At 35.8% G+C, this 25,316-nt stretch overlaps 1 protein-coding gene across 1 annotated transcript in view; it reads left to right on the top strand.

Moving 5' to 3' along the window:
- ANKRD28 (ankyrin repeat domain 28) overlaps positions 1-25,316 on the top strand; it is a 132,129-nt gene that overhangs the window by 35,866 nt on the left and 70,947 nt on the right. The window contains exons 4-6 of the mRNA XM_017522484.2: positions 11,532-11,602; positions 22,972-23,172; positions 24,739-24,826. Of these exons, the coding sequence (XP_017377973.2) occupies positions 11,532-11,602; positions 22,972-23,172; positions 24,739-24,826 (360 nt within the window). The remainder of the gene's footprint in view (positions 1-11,531; positions 11,603-22,971; positions 23,173-24,738; positions 24,827-25,316) is intronic.

The following is a 25,316-nucleotide window of genomic DNA, read 5'->3' as shown; positions in this document are numbered from 1 at the left end:
AAAAAAATAGACTCCATATACTCTGGAGAAATGTATTCATATGTTTTAAATTCTGGAATCAAGAAACAACCTTTAAAGTTTTATATGATATAAATACCTTCCTGAACAGGGTAGGTATTTGCTCCCCTCAGCAAATTAGGAAGGGCTCATATAATTTATGGATAACAGAGTTCTAACAAGAAGATAGATAGTAATCAGGGTGTGTACCTAACCTATGAAAGTTGACACTATAGAAAATAACTGCCATAGCCTTTTATAAAAATACCCTTTGGCATAATTCAGGAAGGAACCAGGAGAGGTTTGTTTTGTTGTTGTTTGTTTGTTTTGAGACAGAGTCTCCCTCAGTTACCCAGGCTGGTGTACAGTGGCATGATCTCAGCTCACTGCAACTTCTGCCTACCAAGTACAAGTGATTCTCTTGTCTCAGCTTGCCAAGTGGCCGGAGTTACAGGGATGTACAAAGGCCCAGATGGTTTTTGTATTTTTAGTAGAGATGGGGTTTCACCATGTTGGGCAAACTGGTCTCAAACTCCTGAACTCAGGTGATCCACCCACCTCAGCCTCTAAAAGTGCTGGGATTACAGGCGTGAGCCACTACACTCAATCCAGGAGAGATTTTGAAATCTGAACCAGAAATCTGATCAGGAAGGAATTTTGGTTGGTGGATATTTCTTCAGTCGTTATATCCATTTTAAATTCCCATTAACTCTTTAAATTAAAAGGTGATCGGCCGGGTACTGTGGCTCACGCCTGTAATCCCACATTTTGGGAGGCTGAGGCATGCAGTCACCTGAGGACAGGAGTTCGAGACCAGCCTGGCCAACATGGTGAAACCCTATTTATACGAAAAATACAGAATTAGCCAGACATAGTGGTGGGCACCTGTAGTTCCGGCTGCTTGAGAGGCTGAGGCAGGAGGATCTCTTGAACTCAGGAGATGTAGGTTACAGTGAGCAGAGATTGTGCCACTGCACTCTATCCTGGGCGACAGAGTGAGATTCCATCTCAAAAAAAAAGTTGATTAAGACAGTTTTATAGAAGATATACTACACATTTTAGAAGTCAAGTATAAGCTAACTGGTAAATCAGTCAATATAAGGTAACTGGTAAAATCTATTTCCAGAGAATAGTAGGTTAGTACTACTACTTAGATTTCCAGAATAGTAGAGTAGTAAAAGACTAATCGTATCCAAATTTTAGTTTAGAATGAATAGCAGAAGAAAAGTCTTCAGACAGTATATAGTACATAGACTTATAAGGGTCTGTAGAGATGCTCCAGGAGTTCTGCTTAAATTTGATTTGAATGCCATTGTTGCTGAGGCCCAAGTTAAATTCACTGATACCCATAACCCTGATTTTAAACTCTGTATCCACTAAACAGCCTTATAATGAATTTATGGTAAGTTGAGTTATAAATTAGAATTGAAACTAGATATTTGATCTGGTCAATTCTCTAGGTTAAGATAAGAAAAAATACATGAAGAGAAATATAGTCAATAAAATTAGACTAATTTGTTTATAGTTAGTAATGAAAATTTAGTGTAGGAGTTTACACTTCATGTTAATTAACAATACCACATTATAATAGTAGGTAGGTATACTCTTAAAGAAGTAAATTAAGCAATATGAAATAAATATTTATATAAAAGTCATGTAAAATATAGTTGCATTATGGAAAAATCATTGCTTTAGTAAGAACATATAATAAAATCAGTTACTATAATTTTTTATTTTAAAAACTACAATGATATAGCAAGAGTTCTGTGTTCTCTAAATATATTCCTCTAATATATAAAAATGTAAAAAGATTGAGATTACTTTTCAGAGTCATTTTCTTCTATGTTTATATTTCAGGTTTTGATTATGTCTGACATCTTATGATTAAAAATTAGGAAATAAGGACATTTATGTTTTCTTCAATTTGTTTTACTCTTTTGTTGCCTTGGCCGTTTGAGTGATGTGGAAAACCATTGGAGAGTTCTGTTTGGGGTGGAATGACATGCTCTGACTTCTGTTTTTAAAGATTCATTCTCTGGCGTTGACTTCAAATTCTTGAGTATTTAAGTCATGTTTATCCTACTTTATGTTATTTCTAGGTTTTTATCTTCAGTAGTTTTCCTTTTTTTCCCCAACTCGGCTAGCTCTCATAGTATCTTTACATTGTCTTATCTCTTCTTACTTGTAACTTTTCATTAAGGTCTCTTCTTCAGAGCCTAAATTCAGTGAAATTGAGTATGTAGAGTAGCTCATGAATTCATTCTCTTATTTTTTGGGATTTTTTTCCAACTGTATTTCTCCTAGTTTACTCTACTTTATATATTTTCGTCCTAGTCCTGTGCTGGATGCTTTCAGATTCTTGCATATTTTTGAGGGATATGCCTCTTTTTACAACAGAAAGGAAGGGGGAGAAAATGAGCATCTGTTAGGTTTGTTTCTTCAAATAACTCTCAAACCACATGTGTCTGTGTCTGTCTGTCTGTCTTTCTTTTTTATTTAACTTGTATTTTAAGTTCAGGGGTACATGCACAGATTTATTATATAGGTAAACTTGTGTCATGGGGCTTTGTTGTACAGATTATTTTATCATCTATGTATTAAGCCTAGTACCCATTAGTTATTTTTGCTGGACCTCTCCCTCCTCCCACCATCCACCCTCTGATAGGCCCCAGTATCTGTTGTATCCCTCTGTGTCTCCATATGTTCTCATCATTTAGTTTCCTTTTTTTGTTGATGTACCACAGGTAGTTGGGCTGGCTCAGCAGCTTCTTAGATCAGTGGATTCTTAGGTAGTAATCTGCTGGTGACTGGCTGTTCCTCTCCCTCATCTCCAGCTGGGTGAAAATTAATCAAGATGCCTGCTTTGTCTGTTCTTTAGCACTGCTCCACTTTGTTGTTATGCAGTGTGAGGTTAAGAGTTCTGTAGGGGCTTTTCCTGTGAATTACCCAGACGACTCTGGATCGTCTAAAAGATTTTTAGGGATTTTAAGACAAAGCAGAGAGAAAGCAACAAATGGGACACACACTCAAACATGACCTTTTAGAGGACTCAGTAACCTTCCCAAGATCTGAAGAAGCTTCACTTGACTCAGTGTCCTTCAGTTTGGTACATATTTCTCTAATATTGATAGAAATAATTCAGAGTTTGGTGTGTGGTTGCAACTGTCTCCATATTGTATTGAAGATGGTATCTCTTCTCATTTTCTCTTATATTTTGGTGACTTCTTTTAGAGTAAAATTACTCACTTTCTTTAACTTACAGTCCAGATTTAAAATCATTGGAAACCAAATATTTGTACATGATAAAACTGTAAGATTTATGGATGAGAGGTATAATTTTTGGCATGATACCTGTAATCAAACAAGTGAATACATCCGTAGAATCTATAGTAATACTAGAGTCCACTGGAATTAATGTTATAATTATTATGGAATGGGGTGAAATAGTAGCAAATACTGAGTGCTTATTACATTTCAAATACTGTTAAATTTAGCCATTTCATTAACCTCATTTTATCCTAAATTTGTGAAGGTATTACTATAAGGAAACTAAGGCATTTAGCTTTTAAACTTTCAAAGTTTTTGTATTGCTAGTAAAAGCTAGAGCCAGAATTCAGATCCAGGCAATCCGACTACAGAATCTCTGTTCTTAATCCTGCCATAATCAGAATCTTTCTTTTTTCTTCCCACCATAATGCCCACCCTCCTCCCCCTACTACCTACTTAGCTTTTAGTAAAATTTACATGTGAAGTCACTTTTATTGAAGAATTTATTTATTGAATAAGGACTATTTTCTGGCCACTGAGGTGTAGATATTTTGTTTGGGAGCTTATTCACTTAATGCTTGCATTTAAAACCATATGGTTAGCAGTACTTAAAACTTCAGACTGCCTCCAGCACATATTAAGTCCTTGAGTTACTGCATTGTGGAAGGCATTTGTCAAAAACTATACTATCCTTAATAGAAAACACCATTCTGATTTTCCTGGCATTATGAGTGAAACCTAAAGTATATGTCTCTTCTTTTTACTGCAGTGCTCGTGTATTAGTTTGCTGGGGCTGCTGTAACAAAGTACTACGAACTGGGTGGCTTAAACAGAAATGTATATACTCAGAGTTCTAGAGGCTACAAGTCTGAGATCAAGGTGCTGTCAGGGTTGGTTCCTTTGGAAGGCTGTGAGTGAAGGATCTGTTCAGGGTATCTATCTCTGGCTTGTAAAATGTCTGTCTTTTCCCTTTATTTTTCCTCTGTCCATGACTTTTTTCAGATTTCTTGTAAGGACACCAGTCATACTGTTCTAGTGTCTACCCTAATGACCTCATTTTAGTTACCTCCATAAAGATTCTTTCTCTAATTAAAGTTATGTTCTGAGGTGCCAGGGGTTAGATGAACATAAATTTTGGGAGTGACACAATTCAACCCACAATAGCTGGTGTCCACAACACTCTTAAAAGATGCAGTGCAGGCCAGATCCCAGCACTTTGAGAGGCCAAGACGGGGTGGATCACTGAGGTCAGGAGATAGAGACACCATCCTGGCTAACACAGTGAAACCTCATCTCTACTTTAAAAAAAAAAAAAAAAAAAAAAAGTTAGCTGAGCTTGGTGGCACACACCTGTAGTCCCAGCTACTCAGGAGGCTGAGGCAGGGGAATTATGTGAACCTGAGAGGTGGAAGTTGCTGTGAGCCGAGATTACACCACTGCAGCTCCAGCCTAGGTGATAGAGGGAGACTCCATCTGGGAGGGGAGGGAGGAAGGAAGATAACAATGTGGCAGCTATTCTTTTCAGTATTATAGCTGGAAAAGTGGAAATGTAATTGGTGTCTACTTCGAGCCTGAAAACAGAATCTGAAGCTTTTGCCACTGCACTCACTGTTAGGCACCCAAAGAAAAGCATTATTTCTAGTTTGGGAAGAGGGATGAAAGTACATGGCTTCTGGCCCAGCTCACTGGTTATGGACTATCTCCTCTGTGATTTAGGAGCCTAGAATAAAACAGTTCTCTGCAAATAGTTTGGAAAATGATTTGTGAGACTATTTATGACTATTACAAACATGTATGAAATTAGCAATAACTTTAATAGTACCTACTGTCAAGTTCTTAGCCAAGATCAGAGATTGGCTAACTTTATCTGTAAAGGGCCAGATACTATTTGCAGGCCATACGGACTCTGGCAACTACTCAACTCTTTTGTTGTAATGAAAACTACATATTTAATATTTAAATTGAATGGACGTGGCTGTGTTCCAGTAAAACTTTACAAGTTAGGTGGCTTGCCGCCTGTGGGTGGTAGTTTGAAGACCCCTAACCTAGAGATACTACCTCATCTACTTAATGTTAAAATAGAGTGAGGTGTCTTAGTCCTTTTGGGCTGCCATAACAGAATATCACAGACCGAGTGACTTACAAATTTTTCTCAGTTCTGGGGTCTGGGAAGATCGTGATGCCAGAAGATTTGGTATCTGGTGAGGGCCAGCTTCTTATTCATAGCCAGCAGTCTTTTTTAGTATAACCTCATACAGCTATACTAAGAGGGAGCTCTCTTGGGCCACTTGTATAAGGGCATTAATCCCATTCACTTCCCTCAAGACTTAATTACCTCACAAAGGACCTCACTTCCTAATACCATGACATTGGGGTTGGGATTTTAACATAAATTTTGGAGGAATGCAAACATTCAGACCATTCAAGGTTAATAAGTATGAAATAATTTATTCTATTCCAAATAGGTTAGAATGTTATAACTGGAAATGGATCATAACAATGATTTAGCACAATTCTTTATTTTACAGGTTCAGTTGACCCTTGAACAATGTGGAGGTTAGGGGCACTGACTCCCTCAACCCTAACCCCAGAGGAACTTTGAATATAACCTGGGCTCCCTAAAAACTCTACTAATAGCTTAATGTTGACCAAAAGCCTTACTAATAGCATAAACAGTTGATTAACACATATTTTATATATCATATGTATTATATACTGTATTCTTGCAATAAAATGAAAATATTAAGAAAATCATAAAACATATTTACTATGTATTAAATGGAAGCAGATCATCATAAACATCTTTATCCTCGTCATCTTCACATTGAATAAGGTGAGGAAGAAGAGGAGGGCTTGCTGTTTCGGGTTGCAGAGATGGAAGACAATCTACGTATAAGTGGACTTCTGCAGTTTGAAGCAGTGTTGTTTAAGGGTCACCTGTAATTGAGGTTCAGAAATCAAAGAATTGGCAGAACTTAGTGACCAATTAGATTAGGAGAAAATAAGTGAATTACTTATCTTGCAGAATGAGATGTTGAGTCAAATGGGATACTCCTAATGAAGTTGCTGACTATAGAATGCTGCAGAAACACAGTGCCCTTTGTTTAAATCTGGAGCCCATCCTTACCCCCTCCCATCCATACATATTCATATTCATATCCACCTCCCTCTCCCCTCGCCTCACCACATACACAGCATAGGAGGCAGGAATTATGATTAGGAAAAGGAAGATCCAGGCCCCAGGAAACAGTTCCAGGTCACATAGCCAAGTGGTTATAGAGCTATTGTGAGATCACAGATCTCTCCTGCTCCAGTGTTCCTTCCACTAACCCTTAACTGTGTCTTTACAAGGTCAGACCTCTCTCCAGCTGCATTGCTGTCTAGAGCCCTAGACTAATGTAAGTAAGTAAATCAGGTTGTTTTTGTTTTTTAATTTACGGTTTATCTCCAAATAGCTAGACATTTAGTTCTAGATATCTTGTCTTAGGTAACCTTTTCTTTTACAAAACTATTGTTTTCAGAGTGCACTTTATATGGGTGAATTATTACATGAAAAGATTGGGTGACAGGAAACTGATTAGCTGGATTTTTCTATATAATCTAACTGTGGTATGAAATGGATACAACCTGTTTAGGTGATCCTGCAGTTGATTTTTAGTTGTTTGTGTTATTTATTGCATATAATATCAGAAACCCAATCACATCTCTACTTTAGAAAGATGAATCTGAATTCAAATATATGTGTGAGTATAAGCTCTGGCTGCTTATTTATCTGAACAGGAAGTTCAGTTGGTATACATGGATTTGTGAGGGACAAGGAAAGACATGTAAAGAAAATACTGATTATACAGTTGGACATAACCATTTTGAATTTAATGTGATGTGCTTCTGGCACCTAAGTTTTCTGTAAATATTGGTTTATACTACTCACTGATTATTTCTTCCTTAAATTGCTATGTGTATTGTCTTTTGTTTCTTAGCAGTGCTTTTTCACACCACAGGTTCTGCCGGTAACCTAACTTCAACAAATGACATGGGACTGCTATTTTATAATCTTATCTTAATGATTAGGAAATAGTAAAGAAAGAATCTTTTCTTGGTTACTTAAGGTCATTCTTATAAACCACAAATACTGTCTTCTGCCATGTAGAGAGCATGTGATTAAGCCACCAGAGGCTGTTAACATTTGATTTTATTTCTCTCTACAAAGACTGATTCTGTTTTAAGTGAGTATGATTTCTCCCTTCATCCCCTGCACCTCCATCCTCATTGTTAGCTGTTGTGGCTGTAATACTCCAACTAGCCGTTGAACTAGTTAACTATACTCTGGAAATGTCTTTTCCATTTCTAGAATGAATTTGTAGTTTAATGTGTATATGAATATAAAGATAACTTGAGTGTTCTGTGTAGAACAGAACTCTGTTTACCTTTAGACAGCCCCCTGACATGAGCTCTGGGAATCTGAACCATCTGAAGTGTGTGGCGATGTTTGTGGCTTTTACACAATTTTTCATTTTATAGGACCGCAGCCAACTGCTGCTCTTGTAGTGTACATTACTGTGTCATATTTCATATGTTTATATTGTAAATGACATATTAGTTAACTAATGTGGGTGGGGGAATATTGATTCATTGATGCCCTCAGATATATCCCTGATTTCTCATATAGTTGACCTTTATTTTCCAAGGAATTAAAATATTTGATTAGGCTCATGGAAGAAATGCGTGATTTAATGAAAGAGTATGATGCCATTGTATTAGTCTTTCTGAAGATAAAAGTATATTTGGAATCAAAAGAAGCCAAATTTTTAATCAAATTAGTAACAAGTTAACAGTGTGATATATCCTCAGTCAGCCATTGGGAATTCTTTTTTGTAATTATGTGTTTTCATAAATAAATTTTGTTATTACAAGTAAAGAGAAAGACTAATTATTGTAACTTAAAATGACACAGTAAGACCAGCAGCATTTTTTACTTTAGTCTCCCAAATACACCATTAAATCTTCATGAAGTTGTATGTTTAATAACCCATCTCCAAAAGAAAGAAAAAACCATCTTCACTGTATTCCTAGTTACTTTTCTATTTTTTTCTTTGTACCTGAAACCGACCAAATTCTTGGAATATTTTCTGTGACTATTCCTTTTCTTCTCCCTTAAATATATTTCAGTTTTGTTTAAAAATTAGTAAATATGTACATATTTAAAGGTACAATATAAAGTTGCATTGCTACTCTAGTACCTGCCATATGCCCAGTTTTCAATGTGCCCCCCCACCAACACAAAAGTGTATAAGCGCCCCATCTCATTAATATTTTAGCATTCCTATGGGATTTCTTTATGCATATTAAGCAAATATAGTAGCGCCCCCTTTTGAGGAGGTATGTTTCAAGACCCTCAAGTAGATCCCTGAAACCTCAGATAGTACTGGACCCTATATACCATGCACAAGTTTATTTTTCCCTCTGCAGAATTTCAGATAGAAGATTTGTTCTTACTGTATATCTTAGCAACCTCAGCATGATGATGATGATGATTATTATTATTACTGAGAACTTACACCTTTTCGCTTAAAGGAAGCATTTTACTGCTTTTGGCATATTCGAATTTCTGGCATCACTACTCTTGCACCTTGGGGCCATTATTAAGTAATGTAAGGGTTACTTGAACTCAAGCATTGTGATACCATGATAGTCAATCTGATAATCAAGAAGGTCCAGTAAGGAAAGGGTGGATGGCATATGCAAGATATGTTGGACAAAGGGATGATTCACGTCCTGGGTGGATGGAGCAGGATGGTGCCATATTTCATCATGTTACTCAGAACAGTGAGCAATATGAAATTTATGAATTATTTATTTCTGGAATTTTCCATTTAATATGTGACTGGGTAACATACTGTGAAAAGGGAAACAAGGGAGAACCATTTTGTGATAAGATAAAAATGCTTATCACTTCCTTATTCTACATAAAAGTAAAGCATATTAGTTATACAATTACTGCCTTTTTACTTTTTGTTCTCAGATCTTCATCAGCACAGAGAGAGTCTCCTCAGTTCTTTGTGACAGCCACCTTCTATCTGCTTTTTTTGAGACAGATTCTCACTGTGTTGCCCAGGCTGGAGTGAATGGCGCATTTTCAGCTCACTGCAACCTCTTCCTCCTAGGTTTAAGCGATTCTTGCCCCAGCCTCCCAGGTAGCTGGGATTACAGGCATGTGCCACCACGCCTGACTAATATTTGTATTTTTAATAGAAACAGGGTTTCACCATGTTGGCCAGGCTTGTCTTGAACTCATGATTTCAAGCAGTCTGCCCACCTCAGCCTCTCCAAAGTGCTAGGATCACAACCATAAGCCCCCGTGCCCTTCTATTCTCCTGCTAATTAATACCTTGAATCAGACTTCTCAGCATCCCTCATGAGACCTCATTTCTTCTTTGCCTTTGTTGATTCAGTATGCTGTCTATACTGGTGTCTGTGTTGATACCCTTTGGTCCTTACTGCCAGAGCTTTCCTTTCTACTGTGTGTGGATATGTATGTGCAGGTAAATATAAACCTGTAGAGAGAGGCACACTGCTTAAAGACAACCATTGAAGTCCTAAGCACATAAGTGGGAAAACGAAAGACACTAGCTTCTGTATCACTCCTTCACTGTCTCTAGCGTTCCAGCTTCCAGCTGGCAAACATTTCCAGTGTGTGTACTTTCTACATTCTGTCTTCTACCCAAAACAAATGTTGGCATTACTATGATTAGGCAATCTGTGTTTTAACCATCTTGGGTTTCACAGTGCCTGGCAGATAGTTGCCCAAATGTTTATTGCATGATATGTGATGCTCTCTGGATAGTTCTTTATTTTGCTTATTTCCTTTCCTTCTCTCATAGCCTAACTCTGAGCATTCTTCAGAGCTCTCTGATTGGCTCTTGATTTTTTGTGTCCTCACTGTCTCTGCCCATAGAGAACTTTGCTACTCTCAGCATCCCAACTGCTACATTTCTGGATGTTTCCTACATCTCCATTTCATTTCGTTTTCTCTCATTTTCAAGGCTTTAAAGTCTACCTATAACATATTTGCTATTATGTACTAGGTATACTTATTATATATTAATCTTTGTGACAAAATACTATTAAATCTGTTTTATAGATGAAGAAACTTGGGTTTGGAGGGATGACACAACTACATAGGGACCCAGAGCCAGTAATTATTGAAGGCATTACATGAAGTCACTGGACTTGATTATTCCCTGACTCCTCACACACAAAACCTAGAAATAATGTAAGCATTAGGAAGTATGAAGCTTTATTTCTGTTACAGTTGACTCTGATGTCGGGCTATTTTCTGCACCTGTATTTCATCATTTAGAAAATGAGTTATTTAGGATTTGAGATAGAAATCTAGGGTTGCTTACAGGATAGGATCTGTCAGCTAGTTCTGTACTTCCAAGAGCCAGGGCTGTTCTCTACTTAGATATATTAATAGAATTATCCTACCATGCACGTGCTCCTTTTATTTGGTTAGGATTTAAATACTAAATCAGTGGATTTTATATAGGAGATAAATTATTCCCTCCTCAAATAATGTAAATTTTTTTGTCTTAATGTGTTTGCATTCTGTTAAGGTTAATTTTTGTCCATTGACTTAATGATTTTTAAACAACTGTACAGAATTCATTTGTTTAAAAGAATTTCTTTCTTAAGCTTTATGTATATAACCCAGAAAGACATGAGTTGGTTCACTTCTTTCTCAATTATTTTAAGTCTATAACCATTGTATCTCTCTTATATAATAACTTTATAGTATTAATGTGTTTTTAATCATGGCTGAAGAACAATTTTGATGTTATTATCTTAACCTTACAGTGTGATATATTCATTAGTAAAGAAATGTAATGAAGACTTTAGAATAGTCTACATTTTATCTCTAAGTATATTATTATATTCATTTTTTTTAACACACATTCTAAAGTGGGGTCTGATTTTTACCTTGGATATGCTCTGTATAAAGGTGGCTTTTCTAACCTATATATAAAATGATGTTTATTTTGTTTTAAATAAAAAGCTAAGACTTTATTGGATAATTATATCAATTTAAAAGGCTAATTTCGTTTTCTAATGTAAGGGTAATTTTATCGCCAGAAAGTATAAAAAATAAAGTACTTTTTCAATTGTCATTTATCCAATTTGGATTATATACAACTATTATTTCAGGAGATTTATTTAAAACAATTTTATGTACAATATTTCAATTTATTTTTTTCTTTTTGTTGCAGGAGCTAGAGTTAATGCCAAAGACAGCAAATGGTTGACACCTTTACACAGAGCAGTTGCATCTTGTAGTGAGGTATGAAATTTCTCTTAGTAAATATATTGTATATGAAAACATTAAATAGGCATGCCTGTAAATCCATATTCAAATGCTGTGTTTTCAAAACAAGGGAAAGCTACTGACATACCTAGACTGGTCATTTTACTTTAGAATTTGTACAAACCAAGTTAATCCTTTCATTTCTTCTTTTGTTTATAAGGCCTTTTGCAGTCTGAAGTGGCAGAGAATAGGAAACCCTATCTCTGTCCCTTCTACAAGAGAAATCATTTTTCTGTCCTACATAATCTTCCTCAAGGCTTTTCTCTACTGATTTACAGTAGTCTGTTACAAAGATTTCACTGATTGTGATCAAGAAATAATTTCATCAGTATATAATAATTAACTGAAATTCTACTTAGCTAAACACTGAAATTAGTTTCAAAACCATTACTGGATTACACATTTTACCAGTTAAAAATATAAAACTTTAAAATGTGTGAGAAGGATTACAAGGAAGAATAGTTTCTTCTTGTTTATAGCCCTATATGTTGTTTGCTTGTCAAGATAACTGACACTTTTAGAAAATGTTTATTATTTGCAGAGTATCTTTGTATTTTTTGTATCTTTTAGTCCTGAGGACATCTTTGTAAGATGAATATCTTGAGGAAACTATGTAGTTAATGATTCATGAAAAACTACTCAGCTGGTAAATGATAGAGAGGGGACAAAAACCTGGATCTTCTCTTATTTTTTTCCCCTGTCATTTTACTTTATAAAGTGTATTTGGTGCTTTTTGAAAATGCATTGTGTCCAAAGCACCCCTTTTGCCGGCTTTACAATAGTTGTAGCTTGTTGCAAAGCTTCAAAAATAATTTAAAATACAAAAGCATGTGATAGTATAAGTTTGTTTTCATCTAGTATTTCTTTAGTTATTCAAATTGTGAGGTTAAGAAAGGAACTCCTAAGTGTAGCTACTGCTTCTGTCTATCATGGGACTATGTAGTTCAGGAGAAGTAAAGGGAACTCTAACTAGAGCCTCAGGAGAAACTATGGAGCTTCTGCCTCTTTGTCCTTCTTTGTAGTCTTCATTGTGAACCACATTTTGGACCCTGAGTAAGAGCTGGGCAAGTGAAGAGTCACAAAGGTGAAATGTGACTGGGAAGGATTATAAACCCTCTAATTAACAGAGGCAATCTATTAGCTGTAGCCTCCTAGTTAGGAGAAGAAGGGAGGGGTGCAGTTGAACACACAACCTAACTCTGAACTGGGTCCTTGATGTGCTATAGTTTATGAACTTACGGAACTTACATTTGGAGACACTGGCTTCAGTTATTACTTGTAACTTTTCAGTTGTGTGATGTTGGGCAAGTCTAGGAATTATAAAAACTAAGACATAGTAGCCAAAATACTTTGAATTTTGAAAATCCATTTTAATGCTATTAATTTTGTGGTTAGCTTTCCATAAAGATGTTTCTTTTTAATAAAACCAGTTAAGATAAACATTACTGTTACTGGAACATATTAATGTTAGCCATACCTATGCATTTTTTATTAAGACTCGGGATTGTGGCTACTGAAATAATGTAGTTTACCAGATTAAGTCATAAGAAGGTACACTTTTTATATTTGCAGAAGTTGTAAAACAGACCAAAAATTATTAAAGAAAAATTAATGTTGGAGGAAGATGGCAAATTCTGCCAGAGACTTAACTCCTAATTTTTAAAAAAGTATGTATTCAGCCTGAATTTAAGGGCATGTTGTAAGTCAGAAAGCAAATAATCCTAGTAAGTTTCTTAATTCTGCTCTTCAGTCTAAAAATTACAAGGCAGAGCACTAAACAAAAATACAACCAAGAACCCTCAGAGAGTCCACTTCACTCTCCTGCTACCTCCCCTGGAGCAGGTGCTGGTATCCACAGCTGCAGGACCTGAAGACAGATCACATCACAGGACTCTACAGACACTCCCCAGTACCAGCCCAGAGCCTAGTAGCTCCACTGGGTGGCTAGACCCAGAAGAACAAAAACAATCACTACAGTTTGGCTCTCAGGAAGCCCCATTCCTAGGGGAAGTGAGAGAACACCAGATCAAGGGAGCACCCCATGGAACAAAAGAATTTGAACAGCAGTCCTTGAATCCCAGATCTTTCCCTCTGACATAGTCTAGCAAAGTTAGAAGGAATCAGAAAAACAATTCTGGTGATATGACAAACAAGGTTATTTAACACCCCCAAAATATCATACTAGCTCACCAGCAGTGGATCCAAACCAAGACAAAATCTGTGAATTGCCAGAAGTAGTCAGAAGGTCAATTATTAAGCTAATTAATGAAGCACCAGAGAAAGGTGAAGTCCAACTTAAAGAAATTAAAAACATAATATAGGGTATGAAAGGAAAATTCTTCAGTGAAATAGCATAAATAAAAAACAGCCACAACTTTTGGAAATCAGGGACAAACTTAGAGAAATGCAAAATGCACCAGAAAGTCTCAGCTGTCGAATCTAACAAACAGAAGAACTGCAGACAGACCTCAAAGATGGCTTTTGAATTAACCCAATCTGTCAAAGACAAAGAAAAAATAATTTTTTAAAAAATGAACAAAGCCGCCAAGAAGTTTGGGACTTTGTTAAATATCCAAACCTAAGAATATTTGGTGTTCCTGAGAAGAGAAATCTAAAAGTTTGGAAAACATATTTGAGGGAGTAATTGAGGAAAACATTCCCAGCCTTGCCTAGAGATCTAGACCTCTAAATACAAGAAGCTCAAAGAACACGTGGCAAATTCATCACAAAAAGGATATCACCTAGGCAAATAGTCTTCAGGTTATCTAAAGTCAAGATGAAAGAATCTTCAGAACTATGAGGCAAAAGCATCAGGTAACTTATAAAGGGACACCTATCAGATTAACAGCAGATTTCTCAGCAGAAACCCTACAAAGCTAGAAGGGATTGGGGTCCTATTTTTAGCCTCCTAAACAAAACAGTTCTCAGCCAAGATACCTAGCTAAACTATGCATCATAAATGAAGGAAGGGATACAGTCTTTTCCAGACATACAAATTCTGAGAGAATTCACCATTACCAAGAACTGCTAAAAGGAGCTCTAAATCTTGAAAGAAATCCTTGAAATACTCCAAAATAAAACCTCCTTAAAGCATAAATCTTACAGGACCTATATAAAAATAATACAATTTTTTTTATAACGGGTATTCAGGCAACAGGCAACAAATAGCATGATGAATAGAATAGTACCTCACATCTTAATACTAACACTGAATATAAATGACCTAAATACTCCACTTCAAACAACTAAAAGATACAGAATGCCAGGATGCATAAGAATTCACCAACCAAGTTTCTCTTGTCTTCGGAGACTCACCTAACACGTAAGGACTCACAGAAACTTAAGGTAAAGGGATAGAAAAAGATATTCCATGCAAATAGACAACAAAAGTGACCAGGAGTTGCTGTTTTTATATCAGACAAAACACACTTTAAAGCAAAGCAGTTAAAGCAAAGCGGGGCATTATAGAATGATAAAAGGACTAGTCCAGCAGGAAAATATAACAGTTCTAAATATATACGCTTCTAAAACTGGAGCTCCCAAATTTATAAAACAATAACTGCTAGTCCTAAGAAATGAGATAGCAACATAATAATAGTGGGAGACTTTAATACTCCACTGACAGCACTAGACAGGTCATCAAAACAGAAAGTTGGCTGGGCGTGGTGGCCCACGCTTGTAATCCTGCACTTTGGGAGGCCAATGCAGGCGGATCATAAGGTCAGGAGATCGAGGCCATCCTGACCAACATGGTGAAACCCGGTCTCTAATTAAAAAAAAAAAATATATATATATATATATATATATATATAAATTAGCTGGGTGTGGTGATTCACTCCTGTAGTCCCAGCTTCTCTGGAGGCTGAAGCAAGAAAATCGCTTGAACCCAAGAGGCAGAGGCTGTAGTGCTCCGAGAGCATGCCACTACACTCCAGCTTGGTGACAAAACAAGACTCTGTCTCAAAAAAAAGCAGAAAGTGAACTAAGAAACAGTGGACCTAAACCATACCCTATGACAAATGGACTTGACAGATATTTACACAACAGTTTACCCAACAACTGCAGAATATACATTCTATTCATCAGCACATGAAATGTTCTGCAAGATAGACCATATGATAGGCCACACAACAAGTCTCAGTAAATTTAAGAAAATCCAAATTATATCAAGAACTCTGTCAGACCATAGTGGAATAAAATTGGAAGTGAATTCCATAAGGAAGCCACAAAATCATGCAAATACATGGAAATTAAATATACCTGCTCCTGAATGATCATTGGGTCAAGGAAATCAAGATGGAAATTGAAACATTCTTTGAACTGAACGATAATAGTGACACAACCTATCAAAACCTCTGGGATATAGCAAAAGTAGTGCTAAGAGGAAAGTTTATATCACTAAATGCCTACATCAAAATCTGAAAGAGCTCAAATAGACAATCTAAGAGAAACAAGAACTATCCAAATGCAAACCCAACAGAAGAAAAGAAATAATGAAGATCAGAGCAAAACTAAATAAAATTGAAACAAACGAACAAAAACAGGAAAGATAAATGAAACAAAATACTGGTTCTTTGAAAAGATAAATAACATTGATAGACTATTAGCAAGATTAATCAAGAAAGGAAAAGACAAGATCCAATTAAGCTCAATTAGAAATGAAATAGGAGATATTACAACTGAGACTACAGAAATTTAAAAGATTATCCAAGGCTAATATGAACACCTTTACTCGCATAAACTAGAAAAACTAGAGGAGATGAATAAATTCATGGAAATATACAACCCTCCTAAACTAGGAAGATAGAGACTCTCTGAACAGACCAGTAATAACAAGATTGAAATGGTAATGCCAACCAAAATGCCAACCAAAAAAAAAGCCTAGGACCAGATGGGTTCACAGCTGAATTCTATCAAACATTCAAAGAAGAATTGGTATCAGTCCTACTGACACTATTCCAAAAGATAGAGAAAGAGGAAATCCTCCCTACATTATTCTGTGAAGCCAGCATCACCCTAATACCAAAACCAGGGAAGGACATAACAAAACTGCAGACCAATATCCCTGATGAGCATAGAAGCGGAAGTCCTCAACAAAATACTAGCAAACCAAATCCAACAGCATATCAAAAAGATAATCCACCATGATCAGGTGGGTTTCATACCAGGAATGCATGGATGGTTTAACATTCCTAAGTCAGTAAATGTGATACACCACATAAACAGAATTAAAAGCAAATATCATATGATCAACTCAATAGATGCAAAAAAAGCACTTGACAAAATCCAGCATCCTTTTATGATTAAAATTCTCAGCAAAATCAGCATAGAAGGGGCATACCTTAAGGTAATAGAAGCCATCTATGACAAACCCACATCTATGACAAATCCAACATTTTACTGAATGGAGAAAAGTTGAAAGCATTCCTTTTGAGAGCTAGAACAAGACAAGGATGCCCACTTTCACCCCTTCTATTCATAATAGTACTGGAAGTCCTTGCCAGAGACATCAGACAAGAGAAAGAAAGAAAGGCATCCAAATCAGTAAAGAGGAAGTCAGACTGTCACTGTTTGCTGATGATATGATCATATACCTAGAAAACCCTGAAGACTTGTTCAAAAAGCTCCTAGAACTGGTAAATGAATTTAGCAAAGTTTCAGGATACAAAATTAATGTACACAAATCAGTAGTTCTGCAGTACACTAATAGTGACCAAGTTGAGAATCAAATCAAGAACCCATTCCCTTTCATGGTAGCTGCAGAAAAAATGTAAAATAGGAATATACCTAACCAAGGCGGTGGAAGACCTCTACAAGGAAAACTAAACAACAATATTGAAAGACATCGTAAACAACACAAACAGAAACACATCCCATGCTCATTGGGTGCATAGAATTAGTGGTGTGAAAATGACCATACTGTCAAAGCAATCTACAAATTGAATTCCCATCAAAATACCATCGTCATGCTTCACACAACTAGGAAAAAAAAAAATCCTAAAATTCGTATGGAATCAAAAAGGAGCCTGCATAGCCAAAGCAAAACTAAGCAAAAAAAAAAACCCAGAGGCATCACATTACATGACTTCAAACCATACCATAAGGCGATAGTCACTAAAACAGCATGGTACTGTTATAAAAATAGGCACATAGAGCAATGGAACAGAAATAGAACCTAGAAATAAAGCCAGATACTTACAGCCAACTGATCTTCAACAAAGCAAACAAAAGCAGTGGAATGGTGCTGGGATAATTGCCAAGCCACATGTGGAAGAATGAAACTATATCGTCATCTCTCACCTTATACAAAAATTAACTGAAGATAGTCAAAGACTTAAATCTAAGACCTGAAACCATAAAGATTCTAGAAGATAACATCAGAAAAACCCTTCTAGACATTGGCTTAGGCAAAGACTTGTGACCAAGAATCCAAAAGCAGATGCAACAAAAAAAAAGATAAATAGATGGGACTTAATTAAGCTGAGAAGCTTCTGCAAAGCAAAAGAAAATGATCAGCAGCATTAACAAACAACCCACACAGTAGGAGAAAATCTTTGGAATCTATACACCTGACAAAGGTCTAATATCCAAAATCTACAAGGAACTAAAATCACCAAGAAAAAAAAGAATCCCATAAGAAAAGTGAGCTAAGGACATGAATAGACACTTCTCAAAAGAAGATATACAAAGGGCCAACAAAAATGGAAAAATAATCAACATCACTAATTATCAGGGAAATGTAAAAACCACAAAGTGATACCCTTACTCCTGCAAGAATGACCATAGTCAAAAAATAATAGTGTTGGTTTGGATGCAGTGAAAAGGGAACACTTTTACACGGTTGGTGGGAATGTAAACTAGTACAACCTGTGGAAAACAGTATGGAAGTTCCTTAAAGAACGAAATCTACCATTTGATCCAGCAATCACACTACTAGGTGGGAAAAGAAGTCATTTTAAGAAAAAGATACTGGTACATACATGTTTATGGCAGAATAATTTGCAACTGTAAAAATATGGAACCAGCCCAAATGTGCATCAGTTAACACCTGGATAAAGAAAATGTGGTATTGGCCAGGCACAGTGGCTCACGCCTGTAATCTCGTACTTTGGGAGGCCAAGGTGGTTGGATCACCTGAGGTCGGGAGTTCAAGACCAGCCTTGCCAACATGGTGAAAATATGAAATACAAAAATACTAAATTTACAAAAAATACACACACACAAAAATAAGCCAGGCATGGTGGTGCACGCCTGTAGTTCCAGAGGCTGAGGCAGGAGAATTGCTTGAACCTGGGAGGCAGAGGTATCAGTGAGCCAGGATCATGCTGTTGCACTCCAGCCTGGGTGACAAGAACGAAATTCTACCTCAAAAAAAAGAAAGAAAAGAAAAAGAAATAACTAAAAATTACAAGGCTATGTGTAGTATTGATAACTCTTTTGCAGGATTATGAGAAACAGCTATAAAAATGTGGCTGTTCCAAAAAGATACAACTTCTGTAAACACTGAGTTTCATTTTTCTTTTGAAAAAAATCTCCTAATTGGTAAAACTGCTAGAAAACCTAGTCAAGAGTATCACTTTCACCATTGTTCTTTTATTTATTTTCATTACATCCTGAGAGCAAAAGTAGTGATACTTATACGTTTAACAGAAAATATAGCTATGGCCACAGAGAGATATGTAAAGAGATGGGTTTTTTAAATCTTAGATAGCTTTTGGTTTATATTTTTGGGATACCATGGGGGAACTAAATCCTACGCATGCTGATTGGAGTGACTATTTTCTAAATTATCCTAAGGACAGTATAGCTAGCATAGTGGTAGGTGCATAGGAGAGAATTTAATTTAGCACATACAGTAGGGCTTAATTCTCTGACTGAACCTAGGTTAAGACTGCTTCAAGTTAAATATCCCAGACTCCCCAACTCTTCTTCAGTGACTTGGTTTCCATACCTCCTTCTGCTAGCTGGCTGCCTCAGTCTGTCTCCACTACTATGATTGTGACTGTCATTCCTTAAGAGTACCATGTGGTTCAGCTCTGTGTAAGTGCTGCATATTTTTCTGAATAAATGGATATCCAAGTAGTAGGAGTGTTTTTTAGGAGGTGTGTGTGTTTCTGAAAGCCATATCACACTACTGGAGGGCATACAACTTATTTTTTAACCTAATCAGGAATTAACGTTTTTGGTCTGTCAAGATAACTGAGTTTAAATTCTATTATCATATGAGATATTGTTTGGTATTTCTGAGGTTTGTGTTTATTTGCAAATATGTTAAGCCCTTGTTTTTCCTGTGCTTGCCTTCAAATCAATGGTAAGAATTGCTTAAAAAAAAAAAAAGATAGAACCAAAAGCGAAAACTGGTACTGTGGAGCCTCTTCTATACTGACCCCATGATAATAAATACTCTTTGAGTACAGTTGTTTAATCTTTAGTCATTATCCCGTATTTCATAATCTCATTTGAATTAATGTCATGGAATATTTACTTGGCTTTAAAAAAAAAATCAAGTTACACTAGCAGCACTTCCTACACATATCCTCTAATAACTGAAAATTTAGATTACTGTGATAATATTTTTGTTAATAAAATCATCTGTGCCCTTGGTTATCCCCACATTATTTTCTGTGTGCTTATGATACGCTGATAATATGATGTAGAATTATACTAAGGTATGACATCAGGCTCTTTGATTTGTAGTTCTAGAAATTCACCTCTTTTTTAATGTCTCCAGCCTTTAGGGATTTTCTTCAGCTTTCTCTGAGTTTTTAAAGATCACTGCTGTTACGATCTGACATGTATTACTCTGAGTAGGAAATAGTGGACTCGGTTCACACCTTGATCTGTCTTGATACTCTGGTGTCTTAATTGCTGTGTTTATTGTCTTCTTTAGGTTCCCACTTACCTACTGTCACCTACTATGAACCAGATTTATTCTTGCTTTTTAGTGAAACAAAAAAGTAGATTTGATTTTCCTGTTATTACTAATGTAACATAAGTATTTCCCAAACTTTCCAGAAGCTTTAATGTTTATATTGTGAGTTCCAAAATGAAATAAGGCAAGGCTGACATCTCTAGTATTCTGTGTTTGCCCAGTTTATCCAATTACAAATTCTTCATTTTAATTTTAAGTTATTTGTTACATTCACTAACATACCTACTAACATTTCCCAATATAGTGTTAGTTTTAGAACCCCCAAATCACAATGTACTCTTCTTAGAGGTTAGGATCAGGAATCTTGATAGTGCTTATACCTTGTTTTTAATAATTTTGTGAGTATTCTTATATGTGTTCTTTCTATATTCCTTTTTAAATTGAAGTATAACTTAGATTTAAAATGTATGGTTTTTTTAGTGTACACCCTTAAGACTTGCCAAATGTATACACCTGTGTAACCTTTATCCCATTCAAGAAATAGCGATTTCTATTACCCCAGCAGGTTCCCTTATGTTCCTTTTCAGTCAGTCTTCCCTGTCTCCAGAGGCAACCATTATTCTTATTTCTCTCAGCATAATTTCCCTATTCTAGAACTTTATAAAAATTGAATCATACAATATGTATTCTTTTGTCATGACCTCTCGTTCAGCATTTTTGATATTTATCCATGTTTCATGCATTATTGGTTTATTTTTATTGCTGAGTATGTAGTACAGATGTACTGTTTGTTTATGTGTTTTTCTATTGATGGACATTTGCATTTCTGGTTTTTGGTGGTTAGGAACAAAACTGCTATGAGCATTCTTGGATGAATTTTTTTTAAGTTTCTTTTGGATAAATCACTGTTGTGGAATTGTGGAGTCATAGGCCTCCGTATATCTTTGATTAGCTGGCTGACTTCCTTAGCAATATGATATATAACTGGGCATCATTTCAGTCTTTTGCCAACCCTATTAAGTACTGGTGCTATTTCCATGTTTCAAACAGTTCTGACTACTTTTTATTTCAGAGGCCTAAAAAAGGCTGTGGGTGATTCATAACTAATAGTATCTTGTTGAGTCTTCCTTGATGCTCTGTATATTTATAGCTATTTTCGCTTTCTAACGCTTCTCATGTACATTAGTTTATTGTGCTTTATACCATACTTGAAAAGAGTGGTAGGCAGATGTTATTTCCCCCAACCCCATCTCCTTTACAGGTAAGAACATTTAGGATTAGTTTTATAGAACTTCAGTAGTATACCTTGTAAATAGTAGAATTGAGATGAGAACCCAGATTCTTTTCTGGTTTTGGTACTTTTCATTTTCATATGTAATTTGGCATCCATTTACCAAAATATAGGATTATCGCTGAAAGGAAAAAAATTTTGCTAAGTTTAGCTCTGATTATGCTGCTTAATGTTGATGGCATACTGAATTCCTTGGAATCCTGCCATGAGTCCAATTTATAGAGGTAGTGTTGTGAGGTTTTCCATGTGCTTCTGGGAGATAAACCCCTTGGACAGTAGACTCTTATATTACCTTAACTTTCTCTCTAAGCAGCACTGCAAAAACAGCCTTGCATATGTTATGTCTTTTTTTTTTTTTTTCCAGTGAAATCAATCCTAGTGATTTTTCATTTTGTGAAATATAGCATGTATAATACTTTGAGAAATAGTATGTTTTTAATTTTTATATATGCAATGTAAAGTAATAAATATATTCCGTAAAATTATTCAAAGAGCCACATATGGCTCTACAACTGGCTGACATTTGTAATCCCAACACTTTGGCCAAGGCAGGAGGATCACTTGAGGCCAAGAGTTTGAGACCAGCCTGGGCATCATATGAAGACCTTGTCTCTACAAAAAATTTTAAAATTAGCCAGAGGGGTGGCACGCACCTGTAGTCCTAGCTACTCAAGAAGCTGAGGTGGGAGGATCGCTTAAGCCAAGGAATTTGAAGTTACAGTGAGCTATGATTGCCCTACTGCACTCTAGCCTGGGCAACAGAGCGAGATCCTGTCTCTTAAAAACAAAAACTATTGAAAAATATAAATTGTATTTAGTTACCTAGAAAAATAATATACAGGAAATGAATGTTTTTGAATAATAGTTGTTAGTATTTCTTCTTGTACTTTTTGATAGCAATTTTTATGCATTTAATGGTAGGGTAGTTTGGAAAGGGAGTTTGATATTGATGCATCTTATATTGCTCTGAGTACTCTGAGTATTGCCTTTACATTCAAACTATTTTGTTTCCTTGGGTAAATTTCTACTTGTTTATAGTGAGTTCTTTGAGAGCTTTTTTATTTTCTTCATATGTAGATACATAATTATACACAAACACACAGATACACACTATATATAGAAGTAACTTCTTAAACTCTTCACTCATTTGTCTTTTTTAACTTTTATCTCCACATGTTTTAGGAAGCAGTTCAGGTACTTTTGAAACATTCTGCAGATGTTAATGCTCGAGACAAAAATTGGCAAACCCCTTTACATATAGCTGCTGCTAATAAAGCTGTAAAGTGTGCTGAAGCTTTGGTACCTCTTCTGAGTAATGTAAACGTGTCTGATCGAGCAGGGAGAACTGCATTACATCATGCAGCTTTCAGTGGACATGGTGAGGTAGGTGGCAATTAGACAGTGATTTTTCTCTTCTTCTGTCTCCCCCCCATACCATTTATTAAAGAACTTTCATTCATGCATAGTAAAAGCATACAGAACTATTTATCTTTGTTATTTTTGTCTGATTTTGCCTTTAGGATATAACTTTCTCAAGTTTAGAAATCTATTTAGTAGATACTACTTTTATACAGTCAACCTGGGGTGACCAACGAGAACATTACCAACTCTAATACAACAGGAAAAGTATGTTTTATTATTGTGGGAGGAAAAATATGTGAAGACAGAGATATGTTATTGTTCTTCCAGAAGTGTATAGTAAATAGCAAAGGAAGGCAGAATTTAGAAAACATTCTTTTTAGTAGTTTATTATCAACCCTTAGTCAAAAGAATCCTTTAGTGACAGAACTATCAAAACAATTTAAGAAAATTGCTATTTAGCTATCTTATACAGCAAATGTCTGTGCTAGGTGTTGTCATAACAAAGGTTGGGGTTTATGTATACATTGAATATTTAGGGAAGAAGGTAACAGAAGAAAAGAACCTTTGAAGCCAGCTTACCTAGTCTTTCATTTTTGTTTCAGGGACAGGAACTCATAGGTAAAGCAACATTCCCAAGGTTCTGTGACTGGGAGCTAGTGGCTGTCATGTCTTTTTCAAAGTAGTTCCACTTATCTACAGAAGATATGTTTCTGTACCCCCATGGATGTCTGAAACATTGGATAGCGCCAAACCCTATAGATATTATGTTTTTTTTCTGTACATACCCATGATAAAATTTAATTTATAATTTAGGCACAGTAAGAGATAATGAAATGGAACAGTTTTAACAAATACTGTAATACAAGTTACATGAATGTAGTCTCTCTTTCAAAATATCTTATTGTCACTGTACTGTAGTCACCTATTTTCAGACTATGGTTGACTGCAGGTAATTGAATGCAGAAAGTGGAACTGTAGATAAAGGAAGACTACTGTACTTCTCTGATTTTATAAAGAGTCCTTGCCTCCACTGCGGTTAAGGTTACAGGTGTATCCCTATTTGAAATCTGCAGTAGCCTTCCAGTCAAGAAATGATTGTAAATATGGTTAGGTGCAATTATTATTCTTGGTACATTGTGAGGTAAGCAGACTATGCAGAGACCTCCAGGTCTAATTATATTGTAGGTACTGTGTTTGTGTTTGAATTAAGTTTAAGACATTTATAGAATAAGAATGCACTTTGTATTTTAATAACATTTTAGACAGTGAATAGAATCAAAACCTCTTATTAAATATTTCAGCTTTAGATTTTCCAGATTTGTACTTAGTTCATAAAATGCCAAGCACAAAGTGGCATCCTAAAAAGGTATTGATGCCTGACTTCACTAATACCCACAGTTAACTGTTTTTTCATATTTTGTCCTGTTACTATGTTAAATGACCTTGAGTATTTAGTCTAGCTCCTTCTGTTCTATAACGGCAGACATTTGTTGCCAGAGAAATTGAGATGAGTAACTGTCACAAATGTACATTCATAGACAATTGTACTTCACAATTTTGATGACACTGTGTTTACTTTTATTCCAGATGGTCAAATTACTCTTGTCTAGAGGTGCCAATATTAATGCTTTTGACAAGAAAGATAGGCGTGCTATCCATTGGGCAGCATATATGGGTATGTACTTTTAAAATTTAGTTTTTGATATTATGTGTTTATATATCTACATGTATTTAGAAAAAAACTGTACGTTTGAGTTCTTCGCTGTTTGTATAGCATTTGTCTTTAAGGGTACTGAAAAGCTCCACAGTATCTGAGTTTGATGTTAAGGCAGAACAAGCAGGGTAATGGGAGAGGTTTGGAGTACACTGGGTTCAGTTCATCTAAAAAAGGTTCTTAAAACAGCTGAAACAACTCGCTTTGCAGCCCTAGATCCCAGGGCATATTTTCTTCTGGCCAGAGGTTATAATTCTCTGCTTCTGCTGTTTTAACTCCTGGATAGGAAAAAGCACATATGAACTGACATGTTTTCTGTGTAATACTGGTATCATTTCCTGATTTATCAGTCACTCTACCTGATTACAAAGACACTCTCACCAATAGTGTAAAAGCGCTCCTATTTCTCCACATCCTCTCCAGCATCTGTTGTCTCTAGATTTTTTTTTTT

The sequence above is a fragment of the Cebus imitator genome, unplaced genomic scaffold (genome assembly GCF_001604975.1).
Source record: "Cebus imitator isolate Cc_AM_T3 unplaced genomic scaffold, Cebus_imitator-1.0 Scaffold24, whole genome shotgun sequence".
NCBI lineage: Eukaryota > Metazoa > Chordata > Mammalia > Primates > Cebidae > Cebus > Cebus imitator.
Note: the sequence above shows the minus strand (reverse complement) of the source record. Positions and strands in the feature narration are given on the sequence as shown.